We start from the raw sequence: 20,500 nt of genomic DNA on the forward strand, positions 1-20,500 counted from the left end.
AGTGTAAAAGAAGAGTGTGAGGTTACAAAATGGTGTTTGGGTACTGGCCTTCTTCATGCATCCTCTCTTCCAGTTAAGAAAATCTCTGGGGGGAAAGCAATTGCCTTGGGGCGCCTGCGTGGCTCAGTGCGTTAAGTTTCTGCCTTTGGCTCAGGTCCTGATCTCAGGGTGCTGGGATCGAGCCTCAAATTGGGCTCCCTGCTCAGCAGGGAGCCTGCTTCCCCCTTTCTCTCCGCCTGCCTCTCTGCTTACTTGTGATCTCTGTCAAATTAATAAATAAAATCTTAAAAAAAAAAAAAAAGCAAACGCCTGAAGGAAACAATGTATTGCAGTATTAATGCAATCTAGGTAAGCAACCAATGCCACACTCTTCTACACCCAGTAGAGTTTCTCTTAGAAGCTGAATTGGAGCCTCTGACTTAGGCTTGGTATCAAATTGGAGTCTCCTAGCACCCGCCCCCCACCCTGGTTGAATCATGAGATGCTCAGGCACAGACTTGACTTCAGGCTTTTAGAGGTACGTGGGACTGATGAGCTAACTGACGAGCCCAACTCCCAGGTAAGTCACATAAATTTTCAGCCTCGGCTTCCTCTATTATCAAACCATTGATATCATCTACACAGGACTCACGATGGCCTCGCCCTGCAGAGACTCTACCCTTTGTGCTGCTGGGGAGGGCAAGAATTCTGTCTGTCATATTCTACGCTGTTCTTCTGATGCCTAATACAGGACCTGGGACCGAGGAGGTGCTTGGTAAGGACAGAGATCTTCCCAGTCCCTTCTTCCTATGCTCTACACCAGGCACACGGACACAAGCCAACCACCTAGACTCCAGCTATCTTTAGACCATTCCCTTCTCTTCCTTAGACTCTAGACACACCCCTTTCAGCTAGCCACGTGATTCTGCCCCCAAACATGCTTAACGTAGCAACCATGCTGGCAACCCATCTTCTGCTTTCGCATCTGTCTTGTGCTCTTACGTCTGTTCACGCTGTTTTCTTGAGTGGGAGGTATTGAGCTAAACACTGACTAGGGAAACCAGAGATAACGAAGCAACAAAGCTCTTGTGAAGGGTCCGATGCTTGGTTTCAGTTCCCGTCTTGGACTTAGGTCATGGGGTTGAGCCCCACATCAAGCTCAGAGCTCAGCACGGAGTCTGCTTGAGATCTCTCTCCCTTTCCTTTTGCTCCTCCCTCACCCAAAGGGCGCACGTTCTCTACATAAATAAAATCTTAAGAAGCAGAGGTTTGGCAAACTCCCCTATATGAATTCAGTCATATTCATGGCAACAAAATTGTAACCAGGTGCAATCGCTCCTATACAACAATAAGGGGATAAAAGGACACGCACCAAATGTTAACAGTTTTTCACTGGGTTTACTGAAGAATCTCATTTTCTTCGCGGGGTTTTTCTTTTCCCAAAATTTCTATAGTGGATACAGATTCCTTTTATAGTCCCCCCAAAGAAGTGTTATTTTAAAAGGTGAACGAGGGGCGCCTTGGTGGTTCAGTCAGGTAAGTCCACCTTAGGTTCAGATCATAATCCTGGGGTCCTGGGATCGAGCCCCGCATCAGGCTCTCTGCTTATCGGGGAAACTGCTTCTCCCTCCCTTCCTTGCTCATGCTATCACTATGTCTCCCTCAAATAAATAAATAAATAAATAAAATAAATAAAATCGATCTTAAGTAAAAAAGGTAAACTAGCTAGTTAAAATAAATTCCAAGTGTATACACCTAAATCAGACTATTAGAAGGATCACCTGGAGTGGCTGCGTGAAATCCTTGAAAGCACAGATTCTGGAACCAGGCTATGCAGGTTCCAATCCCCGTTCTGCGTCTTCTTAGCTGCTGTGAACTTGGGGCAAATTTCCTTACCTTTCTTTGCTTGTTTCCTTATCTATAACTTAAAAATAATAATATCCTCCTTAGAGGAGGACTGGTGTGATGGTTTAAATGAGTTCATCTATAAGAAACCTTCAGAATAATGCCTGGCGTCGAGCAATTCCATGTTCGCTATTAACCATTTGTTGCCACCGTCCCACCATTGCTCTAAGTGCTTTTGCAACTGCTTTTTGGGACCACTGTATTTGGGGTCTTAACCATATTCCCCTGTATCCCTTGTGGATACATTGGGATCCCATTTCCTCCTTTGAGGACACGCTAATTCTTGGAAGCAATCATGTGTATTTGAGGTTCAAAGTAAGGTGTGCATACGGAGTCAAGAATTTTTATTCCTGCCTTGTTCATCTACTGCCTATGAAGAATTCCAAAATACACACGTGGACACACACCCAAACAGTTCAGCACTATCTAGGGCTTGATCTATCCCTGGGTAACTAATAGGTTTGGCTTCTGCTAGCAAGAGCCTGAAAGATAAATTTTAATTATGAGACCTCTTTATTCAATCGATACTGAGGGCTTTACCGACTCGCCTACAACCAACGGGCAAATTTCATAAAAGGCTGATTTACATTTAAATCCAAGCCCTTTTATCTTCCTCAAAGTTTGCTGATGCCAAGTTTTAAGTATGAAATGTCATTGTTTTCATACAAATATTCCCAAACATTACCAGTTGTCATTTTGGCATTAAATAAGGTTGCGGCATTAACAATGATAACATTAGCATTTTTAAAAGCGTTAACATCATTGTTCTTCTGTAAATTATTGCAGGCTCAAATTACCCTACACAGAATCTTTAAAAAAAAAAAAAATTAATGGGGCACTGGCATCAAAGCCGTTTAGGGCTGGATGAAAGGAATAGCAGCTACCTCCTTTTGTTGGGACCGTAATGGTCTCATGCTAGCCCAATTATCGCCCTACAGGAACATGTGGCAATGGTGTGTCCCACCGTGTACATAAATAATGGTGAATAAAAAGTGCATTAAACATTCTTTTCCCAAGATGCAAGGGATTTTGATAAAATCTAACAGGTTGTCACAAAGGAGAATTCTCTGTGCTCCTAAGTACTGAATTCTTAATAAAAATATTTTCCAATTAAAAAAAAAAAGGTTTCATCTTGGGGAATATTGTGTTCCACGTGAATGATTTTGCAAAGAAATTTAAGTAGATCTCTATGTCTCCAAACATCATTTGTCATCTTTCTGGGGGAAATCCTTTAAAATTCTGTCACCTGTGGGGCGCCTGGGTGGCTCAGTGGGTTAAGCCGCTGCCTTCGGCTCAGGTTATGATCTCAGGATCCTGGGATCGAGTCCCAAATTGGGCTCTCTGCTCAGCAGGGGGCCTGTTCCCCCTCTCTCTCTCTGCCTGCCTCTCCATCTACTTGTGATTTCTCTCTGTCAAATAAATAAATAAAATCTTAAAAAAAAAAAAATTCTCTCACCTGTGCCTTTAAATTCCCTAACCAGATAGTATTACTATTATAGAGCTCTAATATTGAAACCAAAAGGGTGAATAAGAACACCAACTTAAGAATGGAATAAATCTAGGTTCAAGATTTAAACCTGCTGCATTGACTACATGTGAGAGCTCAGTTACCCTCCCTCTCCCCCTCTCTTAAGACTGATTTAACTCATCTTTTAAAACAAAGATTAATAATCTAAGTCACAGGATTGCTTCTAGAATTAACAAAAGATGTTCCTGGTTTAGCACACTGACTGGCAAAGCACAGGGGCTCCAGAGAAGGGAACTACTATTATTCTAAACAAGTGAGCTACTCAATGTTTGGGACTATCCCTATGGGGTCTATACGGCTTAGGGTAAATGGCCTCCAGTTGTTCCAGGTTCCTTTATCGAGGGTTTATGACAGCTTAACTTTTCTTAGTTTTTTAACACTGGGCTGTCTGCTTTTAGCAGTCTCTCCATTTTTAAGTTGCTGTGAACTGGGGAATGAGATTTAGCTGATAGATGAATTCAGAATTTGAGGCCACATGGAGGTGTCCCCTAGGACTCAGAAACAATGTCCCCCCAGAGTTCAACTTTAAAACCAACATATAATCGGTAGAATAATCTTAAGATACAATGGTTCTCAAGCCAGAAAGCTTCTATTGGAACCCAGTCTGACTTTACTTTTTTTAAATTTTATTTATTTATTTGAAGAGATATCACAAGTAGGCAGAGAGAGAGGAGGAAGCAGGCTCCCTGCTGAGCGGAGAGCCCAATGTGGGGCTTGATCCCAGGACCCTGAGATCATGACCTGAACTAAAGGCAGAGGCTTTAACCCACTGAGCCACCCAGGCACCCCCAGTCTGACTTCAACAGTAGCTATATGGCGTTTAAGTGGAAAACCCCCCAAAAAGAGCCATCAGTGGCAGATCCAGGCAGTGCCCAAGCCCTGTCAAGGGGAACCTTCAGCAAAGGGACTTCATGGATGGAGGCCCCACTGGCAAGACTTTCTTAGACATTCTAGGTGCCAGGACTGTTTCCCGTGATGAGCTCATAAATGGGCTTTGTTGCAGATCAGTCTCACGAGCTTGGTTAAAGGGCTTTACCCACAAGAAATGAACTCCCTGAGGTGCTGACAAATTACTCAAGCCTGGAAACCTAAGGGCTAGGCCGTGACCAGGCAAATGCACGCCTGGGATACCTCTGGGTGTGACGTGTTGGGACTGTGCTCTGACTCTGAACGGTGACGGGGTGCGGGGGGGGGGGCAGTGTCTCGGGTTAGAAATCCCTGGCCCTGGGGGCTGGTCTTGCCCTTCACGCTCTGGTTTCCCCTAAGCCGGTTACTTAACCTCTCTGGGCCTCTTTTTTTCCTCTCCTACAGAACAGAATGACAGTCCTTCAGAGCTCTATTTCGGCTCAGTTTTTAAACCAAAGCAGCAAGCGAGCGGATCTGTTGAATTAAAAACACCAGCCTCCCCTCCTCTCCCGTTCCAGGTGCTCTGGTCCTGCTGGATGGGCCCACGTGCCATTCACCCCCCCCACCCAAGCAGCACGCCGCTTGCTTCACGACTGCAGCCCAGGGACACCTCCTCGAAGTGCTCTCTGACACACAGAGCATCACACCGCAGTGCTTTCTTCTGCCCTTGGAGCAAACGGTGCCTCCGTTTGTGATGACAGCTTTCAGGGGGCCACTGCTCCTTCAGGATAATTCTATTTACCCCACAACAGCCACCCTGACATCTCTCTGGCCCTCAGATGACACCCAGGCACCGTGTGCGTCGAGGATCCACTGTCTGAGACCACCCTGTCAATAACAGAATTGTTCCAGGTCTCAGGGTGGCCTCATCTACAGAAGCAGCCTCCTTCTAGAACCAGCAAATTGAAGGGTGTTCGGAGACTGTATTAACCATCTTTATTGCGCTCAAAAGAACTCGAGACACAGGAAGAGAGAGTGGATTTTCATAGAGGTGTTTCCTTGACCCAGTTACATTTTTATTCAGTGAAAAAAGTTGACATTGAGACAAAAATTATCATAAAATTGTGCAACAATATAGTAAAATCTTCAGCAGAAACAGGTGATTTGGAAACGTGTCAAGGCAATTGAAATCATAAACGCCTAATTTCACTTTGGAGAGAAACAAGTATACAGTGTTTCACTTTAAATAAGAGCAGAGTAGGCCTTTATTTTGCTGCCAATACTTGGATTTTGCCTAAAGTTTCGAGCAATTCGTAACAAGAGTCTTTACAGGAGAAATGACACGGGATATCTGAGAATAATGTTCCACTTCGGCACTCGTACTTTCTTCCATTGGCGTTAACACACATGAAACAAATACCAGCCTCCGGTTACTTGGCTCTGAGGATTTAATTCCTAATATGGCTGCTCAAAATCAGTGGGCAGAAACATACATGCAACCCGTCCTCCCTCAACCCACGTCCGATGGAGGTTCCCATTCTGAGAACGAGCTCATTGTCCATGTACCCAACTACCCATACCTCCTGCTCTCTAGTCCATATCTCAGTCTTGCATAGAAAGTAGTCTATATAAACTTAATGCACTGGCTTTTATTACACAAAAATTGTACCTGAAAGGCAGCACACACTCCAGTTAATAAAAATAACAAACTAGGAATGTCAAGAGACAATCCCAACAAAGTGGAAGATTCTGCACAAAGTTTCAAGAGTCAATTCTGAAAATCAATATGGAGATGGTATTCGGTTGACTTATCTCCCAGAACCCTTCTCTGAGGCGTCTCCCAGCTCTGTCGAAGGAAGAGAAGAAATCTTCTCAGGGAGGAACCATGTCCCCCTTAGTAGGGAAGTGACCAACCAAACCTAACTAGATGAGGTTTCTGCCCTTAACGAAGCAGTGGGACCATAATCTTACAAGATGGAGGGACTGCTGGGTGGATATTTGAAGACAGGATTCTCCAAGGGGAAGTGAACGATTATCTCTAAGAGCGTCCCCACACCACCACTCTCCCCAGGCCACTGTGTGAGAAGGGGTACATTCCTTAAACGGCTACAGCCTAGTTTAACCTAGGAGGCCAGGATGCCGGGCAGGAGCAATGGCGCAGTGTGTCCCACACCTGTCCCACAAATGCCCCAAGTGATAGATGCTCCGCCCTGAGCAGAGATGGAACCCCAGGAACCTCTCTTCCCAAAGTCCAAAGTTTCAACCAGTGACCCAGCATCATAACCTTGTACCCAGCAGGCCAGGGCAGCCAGCAGTTCCTGGAGCGTCTCACCTGTCTGGAAAGGTCTGCATAGATGTGGCTCCTCCCTCGACTCTTCCTCGGAATCTGACTCTGTCATTTCACCCGCCTGGACCCGGGTCTCACAAGGCTCGAGCTCGAGGGGTGTTTAGGACATAAAGGGGCAAGATCAGCCTCCAGAGAAAATCTGGACATAATCCCCCTGGCCTGCCAAATATTAGTGGTCCGTTAGTGGTCCACCGTGGCCCATGTGGATGTGGGCTTCTGACATTCAAATGTGCGCTGGGGGAGAATAAAACCTTTACCCTGTACAGTGTGAACTTTCGAGGTGGCATCTCCAAGGAGGTACGAAAAAGCCCCTTCTTCACAAACAGAGGCTCCGCCTGGTCACAGTGAAGACAATTACCTGGTCACTTCCAAAGGCCACACATACTTTTTGTTCCCCTCTCCTATGGCCACTCCCACCTCTGGACTCTCGCAGACAGCACACGTACACCGAAACCCCACGAAGCTATGCAGAGGGAAGGAAGAGTGCGTGCTTGAAAAGTTCATAAAAATATACAATTTACACGTAGCTGCGTCTACCTAGCTTAGTCTTCAGAAACTCAGCTCTTCTGTGTATATAAAATACTCTAGCCCTAAAAGGCTGCTTTGTCTCAAACAGCACAGTGGCGTTCTCCGAGGAGAGGGGTGACGGTCAGTCTATACAGTACTGTGCACTAAGCGCTGCAGGCACGAGGAACAGGATCTGGGTGCTCAGACGGGTCTCCGGTCGCCAACTGGACACACAGGCTCTGTAGAAAGGCTTGCCTGTGGAGCCACGGAGAAGAACGTCTCAGAGCCTTTGAGATCAGCTTTTACGAATGCCAACGAGAAGTTGGCAGAAGAAGAAAATATACTTTCTAGTGGTCCGATTAAGATAAGGTAAGACAAGATAAAGCCAAAGAAACTCCATTCTTTACGAAACTCACAAAGGAAAGGGAGGCAGAGAAGCGGGGAGAAAGGCCGGGAGGAGGCTCCTCATGACCACCGCTTGTTAGAATACAACAGAGCCTTACCCACACGACCTAACTACATGTCTACAGTTGAAAATACTCCTCATTCAAAATATATATATATATATATGTGTGTGTGTGTGTGTGTGTGTATATAAATTAAACTTTTTAAAACTAAAAAATTTAATTGGCTCTTTGTTTTCCAGACAGTCACTAGATAGAACAAAACTATATTCTTGCCCAAGAATGATACTTTTGGTTAAAAGAAAGCAAATACTTGTGAGAAGGTGACGCGGCACACCTCGGAGGACACGGGGTCTTTACGAAGCTTGCATATAAAGGACACATTTCAGAAACATGATTTTGGGACATCCCCGAACTCCCTGTTTCTCAGCTGAGAAGTTCTCTCCAGTGGGGCTCCTCCGGCAGGAATCACCAGGGCGCTGGACGTCGGTGTCTAGGGTGGGCGTTGGTCTGCGATGGGACTCCACGGACCTAGCAAGTGGCCATGAGGTGAATACCCGGGTGGCGTTTAAAGGCATAAGGAATAAAAGCTCAGCTTGTTTTACAGAGCGAGTAAGCTCTAGCGTTGCTGTGACTCTCAATTAGATGGAATGGTCTCAAGTGCGTCCATCTCCTGTATCTCTGTCAGAGCGAACAACATCCTTTCAACTGGGCAGGGGTGCGGGGAAGGAGGTGGAAGGAAAGAAAAGAAAAAGGAAAAAAAAAAAGAGAAGGCACTGACCCAATTCAAAATGACTGCATATATCAGGGACAGAGTTTTAAAGATAGTATGTGGCCACCTGAACATAAATATGAAACTTTACATTTGAGGGGCGCCTGAGTGGCTCAGTCAGTGAAGCATCTGTCTTCGGCTCAGGCCATGATCTCAGGGTTCTGGGATCGAGCCCTGCATGGGGCTCTCTGCTCAGTGGGGAGTCTGCTTCTCCCTCTCCTGCTTCCCATGCTTATACTCTGACTTGCTCTAATTAAAAAAAAAAAAAAAAAACAAAACTTAAAAAAAAAAACAAACAACAACAAAAAACACTTTACATTCCAGATTCTTCAGTGGTAAGGAAAAACAAGATATCAGCAAAGGACAAATTAGGTACTCTTATCTACCAGTGTATCTCTCATGGCCCAGACCTAGCACTCTCCCACGAGCAGTCATTTGTTGCGATGACCACGACACCAGTGTATAATAAAGCAGTGTTCTCAGCTTGCAGCGTGGAGAGCTACGTCTTGTGCAGAGGCGTAGACGGTAAGATTCCAGCGGTGAACGTAAGAGAAGAAGCCGTTGCTTGCAGGGCTCTCGGAGCCGCAGCTCTGTTTAACTGAAACCGAGCAATGATTCAATGTGCTCTCCTGCCCGATACCATTACATGACACACAAGTGAATAAAAACGGACTGTTTCCGGAATGGCAACAAAACTGCTTCTGTTCCCCACCCCTCGACCCTACAACCCTTCATAACGTGCGGAGTCGACGACCACGAAAGCCTTGCCTTATATAGAGTCCGAATAAATTAACAAAAGTACAGAAAAGAACTTTTCCCCACTATACACACAAACTCTTTCCTATAAACAAAATCCAAACAAAATTTAAAATTTGAGCACACTTTCAATGGCGGGGGGAGGGGAGGGGGAGGGAGAGATGCCACCCATCACCCTCTCTCAATGTTTTTATTAAATACATTTCTGTGTCTTAGAAAAATAAAAAGAACGGCCAATTTATTGACTCAAAATTATCTCACAGACTTAAAAGCATGCCCAGCAAGCACAGCCCTGTAAGACTACATTAATATGAAATCAGAGCAATTTGGTTACTAAAATCAACCTGGTTTGAAGTTCACAGCTGATTACTACAAAGTTTATTCATTCCTTTCTTTCCTTTTTTGTTTTTGTTTTTGGCCGATATAAAAATAACGTATTGCAACTCAAAGTGCATCTTTTAAAATAAACCATCAACTATCTTTATCAAATAAAATATTTACACCATTTGGTTTCTAGTGAGGAGAGCTTTCAGGCTATCACCATGGGGACGTCGTCTGAAAATCCTGTTATCATAGGGGCATCTTCATCGTCCTCCCCTAAAGGCAAAAGAGTCAGTCTGTGGTGAGTTCCATCGCATCTGCATCCGACCCCAACTCCCACCGCTCTGCCCTGACCACTCCCAACACCACCAGCCTGGAAAATCGGGACCACAGCCCACCAGGTGCAGTAGCCAAAGCCAAATCCCAGCTCAGCTCCCCGCTGACACGCTTGGGTCACCTTCTCCCCCATCAACGGGTAGCCAAGCTTATTTTAATGGTAGCCTGAACTTAACCAAATAAAGAAAGTCAACCTCTTAGGAGGGGGAATCTCAAGACCTACCCAAAAGTCCAGAGGGCAATTTAGCTTCCCTAATTTGAATGATCCACAGCTGATGTTAACAGTGAAACCTCATAATCTGCTTCCTCCTCTGAACCCTCACTGCTCTGAGGGTAGGGATCTTAGAGGGGCGAAGAATGTCCCACTGTGGCCCCTATTCCAATCCTGTGCAACTAAGCTGTGATCCACATTCAGTGATCACTGTGTGGTACCACCAAGGGTCCAACGCCTTTTGCCTCCAGGAACGGAAGCAAAGAATGCAGCCCATTCATGCAAGGCAGCCCAAATACTTGTACAAAGCAACACAGGAAACTGAGAAGAGGGAGAAAAGCTAATATCAAATGATCAGTGGGCAGGGAATATACAAGTACTTCCCAAAGGAAAAAGATTATAACTGGTTTCTAGAAAAAAATAGGTACGTGAAATCACATTCGGGGAAGACCCCCGAAACACACCTAATTTACCATATTAAGCAATCTACTAGCTCTATTAGCTTTTAGAATCTGAGCATGCAGACATCTTAAAAGGACTCCTTCTTTCTTTTTCCCATACCATGCTGTGGGTATGGGAAAGAAGAATGGCCGGGGAGGTTTGACCAGCTGTATCAGAAAGACAGACAGCCAGATGGAAAGGGCCTCTTTGGACAGAAGTCATGTGGGCAAGCATGACATCTCCTCTTGACTAGGCTCTCCCAAGATGTCAGACCTCCAGGTCCATGAAGGATGAGAGGGCTTGGACATTCTTGGAAACCTGGGAGTCTCCTAAGCCCCGGGCCCTCCTATCCTTCCTGCACAAGGCAAGCTCCTCCCACTTCTTCCACAAAACCCTCCCGCTCTGGGGCCAGGACCACACCGCTGAAGGGAGTACCAATATTTGAACAGAGAAGCAAGTTCCAAGCTAAGGGCTCCAAAGGGTTTAACGTAAAGTAAAGCAGTGAGATCATTGGTTAACGAACCCCTCCTAAGTGTCCCAAGACAAGCCTAACCCACGCATCTCCTAACCAAGGACCTGGCTTTGGAGGAAGCCCGGGGTGCGTGGGGGGGGCGGCTCACTCACCCAGGTCGTCCCCCGAGGAGAAGATGGCCGAGCCCAGCCTGGAGCTGTAGTGGCTGTTGGCAAAGGCAGTGAAGCTGCTCTGCAGCCTCCGGTGCTTCGTGTACAGGACGGCAAAGCCCACGCCCAGGCTCAGCAGGACCAGGAACAAGATGGGCACCGCCACGGCGGCAACGTCAGTGGATCTGGTGGCCTGGGACGCCGACGCGCCCCCACCTGCTGGGGCAAGATGCCACCGGATTAGCCTCCAACGTCAGGGAGGGGTGGGGGAGGCGATGAGGCAACCCAACCCCCTCCCCACTCCCCACCAACACCACCAGCACCAAATCACTAGGAGCCGGCAAACAGTGAGCCGAGCCGCCGTTCCTGCACCTGACGCCTGACTGTTTCCCGACGCCTCGCCACGAGCTGACAGCCCACGGGCCTGGGGCATGCAAATACGGTAATTACATTAGCCTCCTAATCACGGCCTTGTTGTTTATTTAGATAATCTCTTGGAAGGGAGACCTTTGTTGGGGTATCAACATTGATTTCATTAGCATTATTACTTAAGACCACTTGCTTGCCTTACATAAGAGGATGTGAAATCAGACCACTAATTAACGAGATTGCAATTATTTCCCCCTACTTGGCACCAAAGTCATTCTGAACTGCAATTACCTGAAGCTCCATTAAGTGATACAAACGAGATTCCTTTACTGCAACACTGACTTAACAGCTCATCAAGTTTTATGTTTTTTTTTTTTTTTTTTTTTTTTACGTAGATAAAAGAGAGAACCCTTCCGTACACGTTTCACATTTTTTAAATGCTCTTTGCAAAGCCAGTTCGGGGTCTATGACCTAATAACGATGCTCACTTCCCCATGTCTGAAACAAATTCCAGCTCTATGATGATGGGCTGGTAGATCGGCCTCCACAAGGCTCTAGGGCCAAGCCATCTTTGGGTTTGGGCTGGTCTTAAGAAATAGGGGAAAGTCTGAGCCTGAGGACCGGAAGTGGAACTTGGAAGTCAGTTTGAGCTACGGAAGCACAGTGGACTTTCCAGGTCCCATAAGGAGTTTGTCAGGCTTGAGGTCATTCTGGGATGACCAGCCCTGGGATAGGGCTACATGGTACGGACCAGGCCTGGGCCTCACAGGGAAGGCCCAGTAGCGACCCAGGAACTCACCCCAACCAGATCATCAAGATGGACCAGAGAACAGCCATTTCTTGCAAGACCAATCTAACAACTCAGAATCCATGCCTTTAATTTCTCTCATTACTGACCCACCAGGAAAAGCTGCAGCAGACTCTTCTTAGATCATATGTCCCAACCTAACCCCAGGTGTGAACCGCTAAATTAGGGGGATGCTCTTAGCTGGAAGAGTCGGGAGGAACTAGGGTCGTGTAGGAAACAGGAAGGAGTGAAGCCCCCTCACCCCACTTCTGAGAGGACAGCAAACATCAAGAGACAAGACAGAGACAAACTGAGGCCTCATGGAGAGATTCTTCCTGCTTGATAAGCTCAGTTTTATTAAGGCAACACTTTTTCCCACAGTCTATTTTAGTCGTTAATTGGTTTTACTTAGAGAGGAGGCTCTATTTAGGAAACGCTAGGTTAACAAGACTTTTGTTGTTTTTCTGTAAGACCTTCTCAGAACCTCAAGTATGCTGGGATTCTCCAAAGGGATGCAGTCTGCCAAGGTTTTCCTTTTAGGGAGGTGCCTGGGAAGCAGGACATGTTGGAGCACACAACAACTCAAACGCAAGATTTTGGCTTGAGTGTTGGTGAGTTCCTGGCTGGGAAGAAATGGAAGAAAAAAAGACCAGTGGCAAAGCGTCTGTGGATATCCTGGCCAAGCTACTACAATACAAGCAGAATTTCTGTGTAAAGGAAAGGTTCCTCTCCTCCGCCATCAGCATGACCCAGTGCCAGCATCTGTGAGGGTTGAGAAGACAAGATGCCAGGCCAAATTCAGGTTCTGCTCAGGAGCAACAGCTAAGATGAAGCTATAAAATCAGTAAATCTATGGGAAGGAGATTAGTTACTGACTTGAAAGAACCACAGGGAACATTAGCATATTGGAAGCTCTGAGAAGTCCTGCAAAAAACAAACAATAAAACTCATACCAACCTAGTGTTACCCAAGCAGGACCTCCTTTTGAAACAAAACCCATTTTTACCCTATTCCCTTTTTTGGGCTTTACATTCAGAATGTGGTCACTTTGTAACCCCAGCTTCTCATACCACGCCTGGCTCAGGAAGTGTTTGTTAAATCAGTGCCTGGCTAAATTGAAACGGAAGTGATTTTCTTCTGAACTAAAAGAATTTTTTTTTTTTTTTTTGAGAGAGAGAGAACATTTTACATGCACTTTGGAAAGACACATCTTGGGGCACCTGGGTGGTTCAGTCAGTTAAGCATCCAACTCCTGGTCTCAGCTCTGGTCATGATCTAGACCCCTGAAGTCAGGCTCCTCGCTCAGCAGAATTAGCTTGGGATTCTCTGCCTCTCCCTCTATCCCTCCCCTGCTCTTGCACATGTGCGTGCTCTCTCCCCCAAATAAATAAAATCTTAAAAAAAAAATACATAAATTCATCAAACCCTGCTATAGCCTTCATCACTTTCCCAGAACTGAAGACAGAAATGGCCCCATCAAGTGACTTACCGGACCCCAGCTCGTCGTACAGCAGGACAGCAGGCTCCCCACAAATCTGGCTGCCAAAAAGGCATCTTGCTTGCACGGTGAAAGTGTAATTATGACCCAGTTTCAGGTTGGAAATTTTAAAGAAATTGTCAGTAGTATTCCCAAGGTAAGCTGAGATATTCATGGCACTATCAAACATGTGTATCTCATAGCCCTGAAAACAAAGACACGAGAGATTGTTCAGGATCTTAAATAAGGACTCTGACAGCTTCTATTACTGGTTCCAACTTTATGTGAGCTCCGTATTGCAGGCTTTTATAGATGCTAAAGCACTTTGGGCTTCTTACTGGATCTTTTTACATTACCATTGAGATATTGGATTCAGAAAATGGTAATTTTCCCATCCCAAATGTCTCAAATAACTACCACACCCACTGATCTGCTGCAAAGTGGAAGTGAAAAGTGTAGCCCTAATAAAAGCCATTTTAACAAATATTCCGGTGCACAAAGTTCTGGTCAACAGTTCACTCATTTGAAGTAATAGTAAATGCCACAAAGAATCTGGACAAGTCAGTAGTAGTTCCCCGTAATGGGATCTGACTGATAATAAATCTGGGTCACAGGGGACTCCAGCAGTGGGATAAAAAAAAAGTCAGAACGTTTCTCGGTAGAACAGCGTGTGGGAACTCCATAGGCAGCCCACAGCTCCCTCTCCAGCTCCTGGAGGCGGATGGTTGCTCCAGACCAACCTGGCCTTGAAGAGAAAGTGCTTCAAGATCAGGATGGGATCAGAACTGACTACTGGACTTCTCTGCTAATCTCTAAGTACCCCAGTGTCAAAGCCACCAACTCCTACCCCATCAGCATCAAAGAAAAAGCCTCCTCTCATATCCCGAACGACATACTGGGCCCCACTGCACACTTATTGGCTCTTGGTCCCTATTCCATTGACATTGAACTCATACTCACGGGCTCTTAGTCCCCATTCCACTGAACTAAGCCTAGTGCAGGGGGGCGGGGAGGGGAGGACATGCGACCTGCTTATGCACACTCCATGGGAAGTGAAGTACTGACCTGCCAGCTCAACCTGAAAGTCAGGCTTCCGCCACCTAGGAGGGACCCTGATGACAGCTGGCTGCCAAACTGGGCCTCCCAGCACCACCTGCCTGGAGTTCCATTCCTGCCTTCTCCAACCTACACTAGCATTCATCCTTTTCTATCTAATATATACCTGCTGTAGAACATTTGCAAAATACATAAAGTTATAAAGTTATAAAGAAAAACATTTAAATGACACAAACATTAACCATTTATTTAACTAGTCGTCTTCTGTTGGGACATTAAAGTTGTCTCTTCTTTCTTGTTCCCAGAAATAGAACTGCCCTGGAGAGCCTTGTCCATAAATTCGTGGAGTATATCGTTTTCTCAGTTTAAGATCCTAAAAGAACTGCTGGGTCAAAGGCTGTAAGTGCTTTTTCTGTTTTGGATACGTGTTACCCAAAGGCCTTACGGAAGCATTTCTAATTCATTATCTCCAGAGTGCTAATCTCCCTGACTACAACTCATTCTGGTAATTCTTCCCCACAAACTCAGCCTGTTTCACATGAAAGTGTCCTGTCTCTGTGGTTCAGATGATCAGGGAGGTAGATCCTTCTTTTCTTTTGCCTACGACTACTATAGTTTTTACTTTGTTTCCTGTACCTCTTCCGAAATCAGAAACAACAGAAATCAATTTCTGTTTTGAACAGCTTTGAAAGCTTTCTTTGTATTCGAGTATATTAACCACTTACACATCACGGTTGGAAGAGTTGTGAGAATTTTCAAGTTTTAATCTAGTTGTGCTTCTGGCCTGACACCGTGACTGTTCACAACCCCTATGCTCTTTGCCGCCACCAAACCCTGAAACAGCCACAGCTGATTTACTGTGTCTCTGTTTAGCTCCTGCTTTGCCAACCATGGGGACAGGCTGGGTCCACTACAGAATCTGTCCACCTCTGGGTGGCCAATCTGTTCCCTGGTGACGCTCTCCTTCCCCTCCCACCGTCTGCTGTGAATACAGTCATTGGTCTGCCAATGACAGACAAAACAGTGTTTTCTATAAGGTCAACAGACTATGTTTGAGCACTTTCTGCTCTCTCACACACCACGGCAAAGAAACCGCGAGGCCAGTTTGAGGCTCAGCCCCTGGCATGGGAGCCACAGCCCCGCTCTCAGACTGGCTGCGGAAGATGGGGCCCTGGTTCCGATGCCCGGCCCCACCCAGCTTCAGAAGGCACAGCGCAGGTTCCAGCCCATTTCCCTGTCTTTAGGGAAAGACAAGTTCAGGAATGAAAAGTGCTTAGTGCAGAGATTCTCATCTTTAATGGGCAGTATAAACATTTCACTAATTAGCAAGCCCACAGAAAATGGTCCTTTAATTCTCAAGTTCACTCCCTTGCCCTATTCTGTTTTTTCCCCATCTATGCCAGCACGCCATTAACGAGCTCATCTCTAAAGCTGCATTTCAATTAGATTCCCAAAGTCATTGAGGAGGAGGGAGGGACTCACCCTGCTTTCATTAAAATGCTTTTCCTTCAAAGCAAGACTTTTCCAAAACAGAAGAACGTGGTCATTTTCTGTTATGATTTTTAAGGCATCAGGTGCAGATAATGAAACTGAAAATTAAAGATGAGACAGGATGCAGTCAGTGGCTATGGAATGGAATCACCATTTTCCTGTCTGATGAGATAGATTAGATAATGCTAACCTAAGGGGCACCTGAGGGGCTCAGTAGGTTGAACATCTGACTCTTGGTTTAGGCTCAGGTCATGATCTCAGGGTCATGAGACTGAGACCCAGGTCGGGCTCTGCACGGAGTGTGGCGCTTGCTTGGGATTCTCTCTCCCCCTCCCCATCTCCCTCTGCCCCTCCCCCCAATGCCTTTGTGCTGTCTCTAAAAATAAAATATATATATATATAAAAAAGAAAAGATAAAAGAATGCTAACTCAAAAGGCTAGATTAAGGAACAAATAAAGTACATATGTTGTTTAGCATAGAGCATAGCCCATGGTAGACACTCTCTAACTGGCATCTCTTTAGTGTTGTTATAATACCTTTAGCCAAGAAATGTGGACAGTACTGCATTCAGTGGCCCTGAGAGCCACGGATGCCAAAACCAAATTGGGTGGGGGAGAAAGGGAAGCAATGAGATGGACACAGTTCCCTGGCTAGACTTCTGCTCTGGCTCCAGTCTGCCTCCTGCTCGCCCAGTCCTGCCCCAGGGCCTGAGGAGCCTCAGAACTCAGCAAGGGGCCAAGGCCTGTGCCCGAACATAGAGCCCTAGAATGACACCCTGAGTCCCGCCCAGACCCACTCCTCACATGGCCGGCCTGGTGAGACCGAGCCTCCATCACAGACACCGTGACATCGTCTGCTGCTGCCCAAGTACCAGAGCTCATGACCTGCTTTCTCAGCCAGAGTCTGACTGCCAAGCCAATCCCGGGCTGGCAGCAAGGCCCCTTCAATCTACTTCACGGTTCCTGGTCTCCCTCCTTGGCTACACATCTCCCTGCCGCGAGGAACCACAGGATTTCAGCCCAGGTTCCCATCCTTGGCTTTCGTGGCAAACTATTTCCTAACTCTTTTGGGCATTCCTGCTCTCCTGCACCCCAGTGTCAAAACCAACTGGGCAGAGGGAGAGTGAAAAGAGACACAGCCTACCCTCCAGCCCACCACGCTGCAGCCCAGGCACTGAAAAGCCCATCCTGCTGGGCCCGCTGTGGATACTGAAGAGGGTGTTTGTCCTTCCCACTGTTACTGTCTAGGTGTCCGAGCAGCCCCATGGGCCCCTTCCTGTGTGAGAAGGACCCTGCTCTCCCTCCCATTTACCTGTGGTGATTTTTATACTGGACTCTTTGCTCATGTTCCCCAGCTGGACGATGATGTGGTATTTCCCTCCAGGCTCCAACTTGGTAAGGGTGTATTCCACAGTACTGTTATGGGACTTTATTTTGTAGCTTCTGTCACTCTTTCTTATTAGATCTTTGACAGCAACTGCATATAACTGGGACAAAAAAAAAAAAAAGAGAGAGACCCTTGGTAATCAGAATCTTGGCGCTTTTTTACTCTTTGCAATTTAGCAGTGGGCAATGGAAAACCCAAGTGTATCTGGGGGCTGCAAGCCACAGGCAACCTCCTTCTGAGCCCGCAGCGACTCCATTCTCTGGAAAGCCTTTAAGGTAGCCAGGCTCAGACTTGGAACAAGCACTCAATCCCAGAACTGCACACAGAATTATCAATTCGACCCAAAAAAAAATGACCCCAGGGAAAGTCCCATTCACTGTGGCATCCACACAGAGGTTGGAACAGGCAAGAGCAATTCAAGTTCAGTGCTCAGTGAATCTCCCCGGCTGTAATAGCTCTGGGTGGTGTCAGAGGCAACGGAAGGACAGCAAATTCTACTTACTATCTCCCAGGTTGCTTGTTACGTATGTGGAGGCCAGGTCAAATACAGGGACAGGGGGCAAGTACAGGGAACTCAGGCACCAGGAAGAACTGGAGAGTCAAGGAAAGCCAGAGCAACTGAGCCCTGAAAACTACCCCGGGGATGAGGGAGAGGGCAGAGGGGAAGGAGGGAAATTAGCCTGGGTCAAAGGAAAATGGGAGCCATTTTCCAGAATTACTGCCTCTTCTTTTACTCTTACTATTTTTCTTTTTAGAGGGGGATGGAGGCGGCAGAGGGAGGATCTCAAGCAGGCTCCAGGTCCAGCACAGAGCTCAATCTCGTGACCTTGAGATCACGGCCTGAACTGAAACCAAGAGGCAGACGCCTAACCAACAGGGCCCCCCAGGCGCGCCTCGCCTCTTCTCTTAGAGCAAGAGCCAGTAAACCTTTTTGTAAAGGTTCAGGTAGAAAACGCTAGGTTTAGAAGGCCGAATGGTCTCTCCCTCCGTGATTCAATTCTGCCCTGTGCAGTATGAAAGCTGTCACAGGCTAAGATTTAAATGAACGGTTAGAGCTTGGTTCTAATAAACTGTATTTACACAAACGGGCAACAAACTGCACTCGGCCGGCAGGCCTCTGTCTGACAACCCACTTTAGAGGCTCAGGGACGGGAAGAGGAGACGGCAGAGAAGAAGAGGGACAAACGACTAGGACAGCTGGATGTCATGGAGAAGGGACGACTCAGAAGAGGCACCTCAAAGAACCCCATCTTTGGGCACACAGATACTGCGATGAGACCTCCTGCTGAGCTCCCACGGCCAAGCCCAGCTTTCATGCCGGGTGACAGCACCCTCTGGCCCGTCCCCAACCATGCCAAGAAAAGGAATGGCTGGCTGGACACCCGCCCCTCTCACCAGGTCCTGGTCGGGAGAATCATATGGGGATTCCCACTTGATGACAGCCGAGGTTTTGCCGGTATTAACCACATGCAGGTGACGCGGTGGGAGCCTGCTGTCTGGGATCATCTTGACCACGACGTAGTCGGAGGATGGCCCTTGGTAGGGCACCACCACCCGCACCTGAAACCAATAATACCACAGGGGCGCATGGAGTTGGCACCAAGCCATTCTTTTCAACAAAACGGGTGTACACAAATTTCAATCAGCAGTAAAGATATAAAAGGTGAAATAATGCCTCACCTTCCCCAGATCTCTAATCCATTTTCCTAGAAACAGTAAGAGTTTTATGTGCTTCTTTCCAGAAATGTCTTATGCTTCTGTAAGCACAGACACACATATGTGCATACCAGATACATACCTGTATAGGTATGTGTACATGTAGTCTGTTTTTCTTAACTTTTTTACCCAAATGAGAAAGTTTTCGGCTCGTATTTTTAGGCTCTTCACTTCTCTCACTTAATACGATAGCACAAATATTTCCCACGTCAGTACTATTTCTTTGGAAGATTTTTCTACCTCAGTTCTATTTCTTTTGAAGGGCTGCCCTGTGTTCTTAACCAGTGTTCTCCTGATAGCCACTGGTTTGAAATCTTCTGCTATCACAAGCAACAGTATACCCAACATCTTTTTCCATCTATCTTGGCACACGTGTAAGTGTATGTGGGCTAAGCTCCTAGTCCTAGAAATGGAATGTGAATTCCTGTGAATGCTTATGCATTTGCCAAGTTCCCAATCCCCCACGGAGATGCGGTTGGTTACTGGGTCATTCAGTCCTTTCTTGAAGTAGGAATCCAGTGCTTTCACAGAAGAGGAACCACCCTCTTGCACACACACAGATCCTGGAGTCATGTCTCCAGCTCCCCAGGCGCAGGGTCTGAGCTAGGAGCCCAGGATTTAAGCCATCCTTAAAACACAGAAACCCCTCTGGACTCCCCGCTATGGGAAACTCACCAGAAACAAATACTGCTCGTCCCTACTGACAATGACTGTTTTGTTGTGCAGGGAAGTAGTCAGGCTCTGCGGACTGCGATACAGGTCAAGGAAGGACGTAGCATAGAAAATGCCGTAAACCTGGCAAACAGGATGGAAAAGGACATTAGCTCCATGGCCAGAGACGTGGTTCTCTTGAAATCCCTAATTAATGCCCTTGTCAAGAGCTTTAGGAGAGCTCAAGAGAGAAAAGTCTTCCTTCAGCATTTATTTTACAGAGAAGGTACACTGGGGCAGGCACTGAACCCACCACCACCAAGATAAACATGGTGGGCTCTCTGACCTCAAAGCACTCGTTTTTTTAAAAAATATTTTATTTATTTCAGAAAGAGAAAGAGAGCCCACACGCCCATGCATGGAGGAGGGGAAGACGGAGAGAGAGAAGCAGGCTCCCCGTTTGAGCAGAGAGCCCCATGGGGGGCTCGATCCCAGGACCCCGGGATCATGACCTGAGCCGAAGGCAGACGCTTAACCCACGGAGCCACCCAGGCGCCCCTCAAAGCACTCATTTTTGAGGAAGGAGGGCAGA

At 46.7% G+C, this 20,500-nt stretch overlaps 1 protein-coding gene across 3 annotated transcripts in view; it reads right to left on the reverse strand.

The window, feature by feature from the left end:
- Window positions 1–5,294: 5,294 nt before the first annotated feature.
- The window catches only part of SORL1 (sortilin related receptor 1), a 150,704-nt gene continuing 135,498 nt past the window's right edge, over window positions 5,295–20,500 (reverse strand). Inside the window, exons 42-49 of one of the 3 annotated variants that reach the window (XR_006606889.1) lie at window positions 19,933–20,052; window positions 18,937–19,101; window positions 17,467–17,641; window positions 16,146–16,252; window positions 13,620–13,812; window positions 10,978–11,193; window positions 6,591–9,641; window positions 5,295–6,104 (exon numbers count right to left, since the gene is read on the reverse strand). Coding sequence is in view for 2 of the 3 variants with exons in the window: in XM_004750085.3 (XP_004750142.1) it covers window positions 9,574–9,641; window positions 10,978–11,193; window positions 13,620–13,812; window positions 16,146–16,252; window positions 17,467–17,641; window positions 18,937–19,101; window positions 19,933–20,052 (1,044 nt within the window). In the remaining variant the exon portion in view is untranslated. Of the gene's footprint in view, window positions 9,642–10,977; window positions 11,194–13,619; window positions 13,813–16,145; window positions 16,253–17,466; window positions 17,642–18,936; window positions 19,102–19,932; window positions 20,053–20,500 lie in introns of all 3 variants that reach the window. The other 2 variants (XM_004750086.3, XM_004750085.3) reach the window with 2 other exon arrangements.

The sequence above is a fragment of the Mustela putorius genome, unplaced genomic scaffold (genome assembly GCF_011764305.1).
Source record: "Mustela putorius furo isolate JIRA1106 unplaced genomic scaffold, ASM1176430v1.1 tig00000460_pilon_pilon_pilon, whole genome shotgun sequence".
NCBI lineage: Eukaryota > Metazoa > Chordata > Mammalia > Carnivora > Mustelidae > Mustela > Mustela putorius.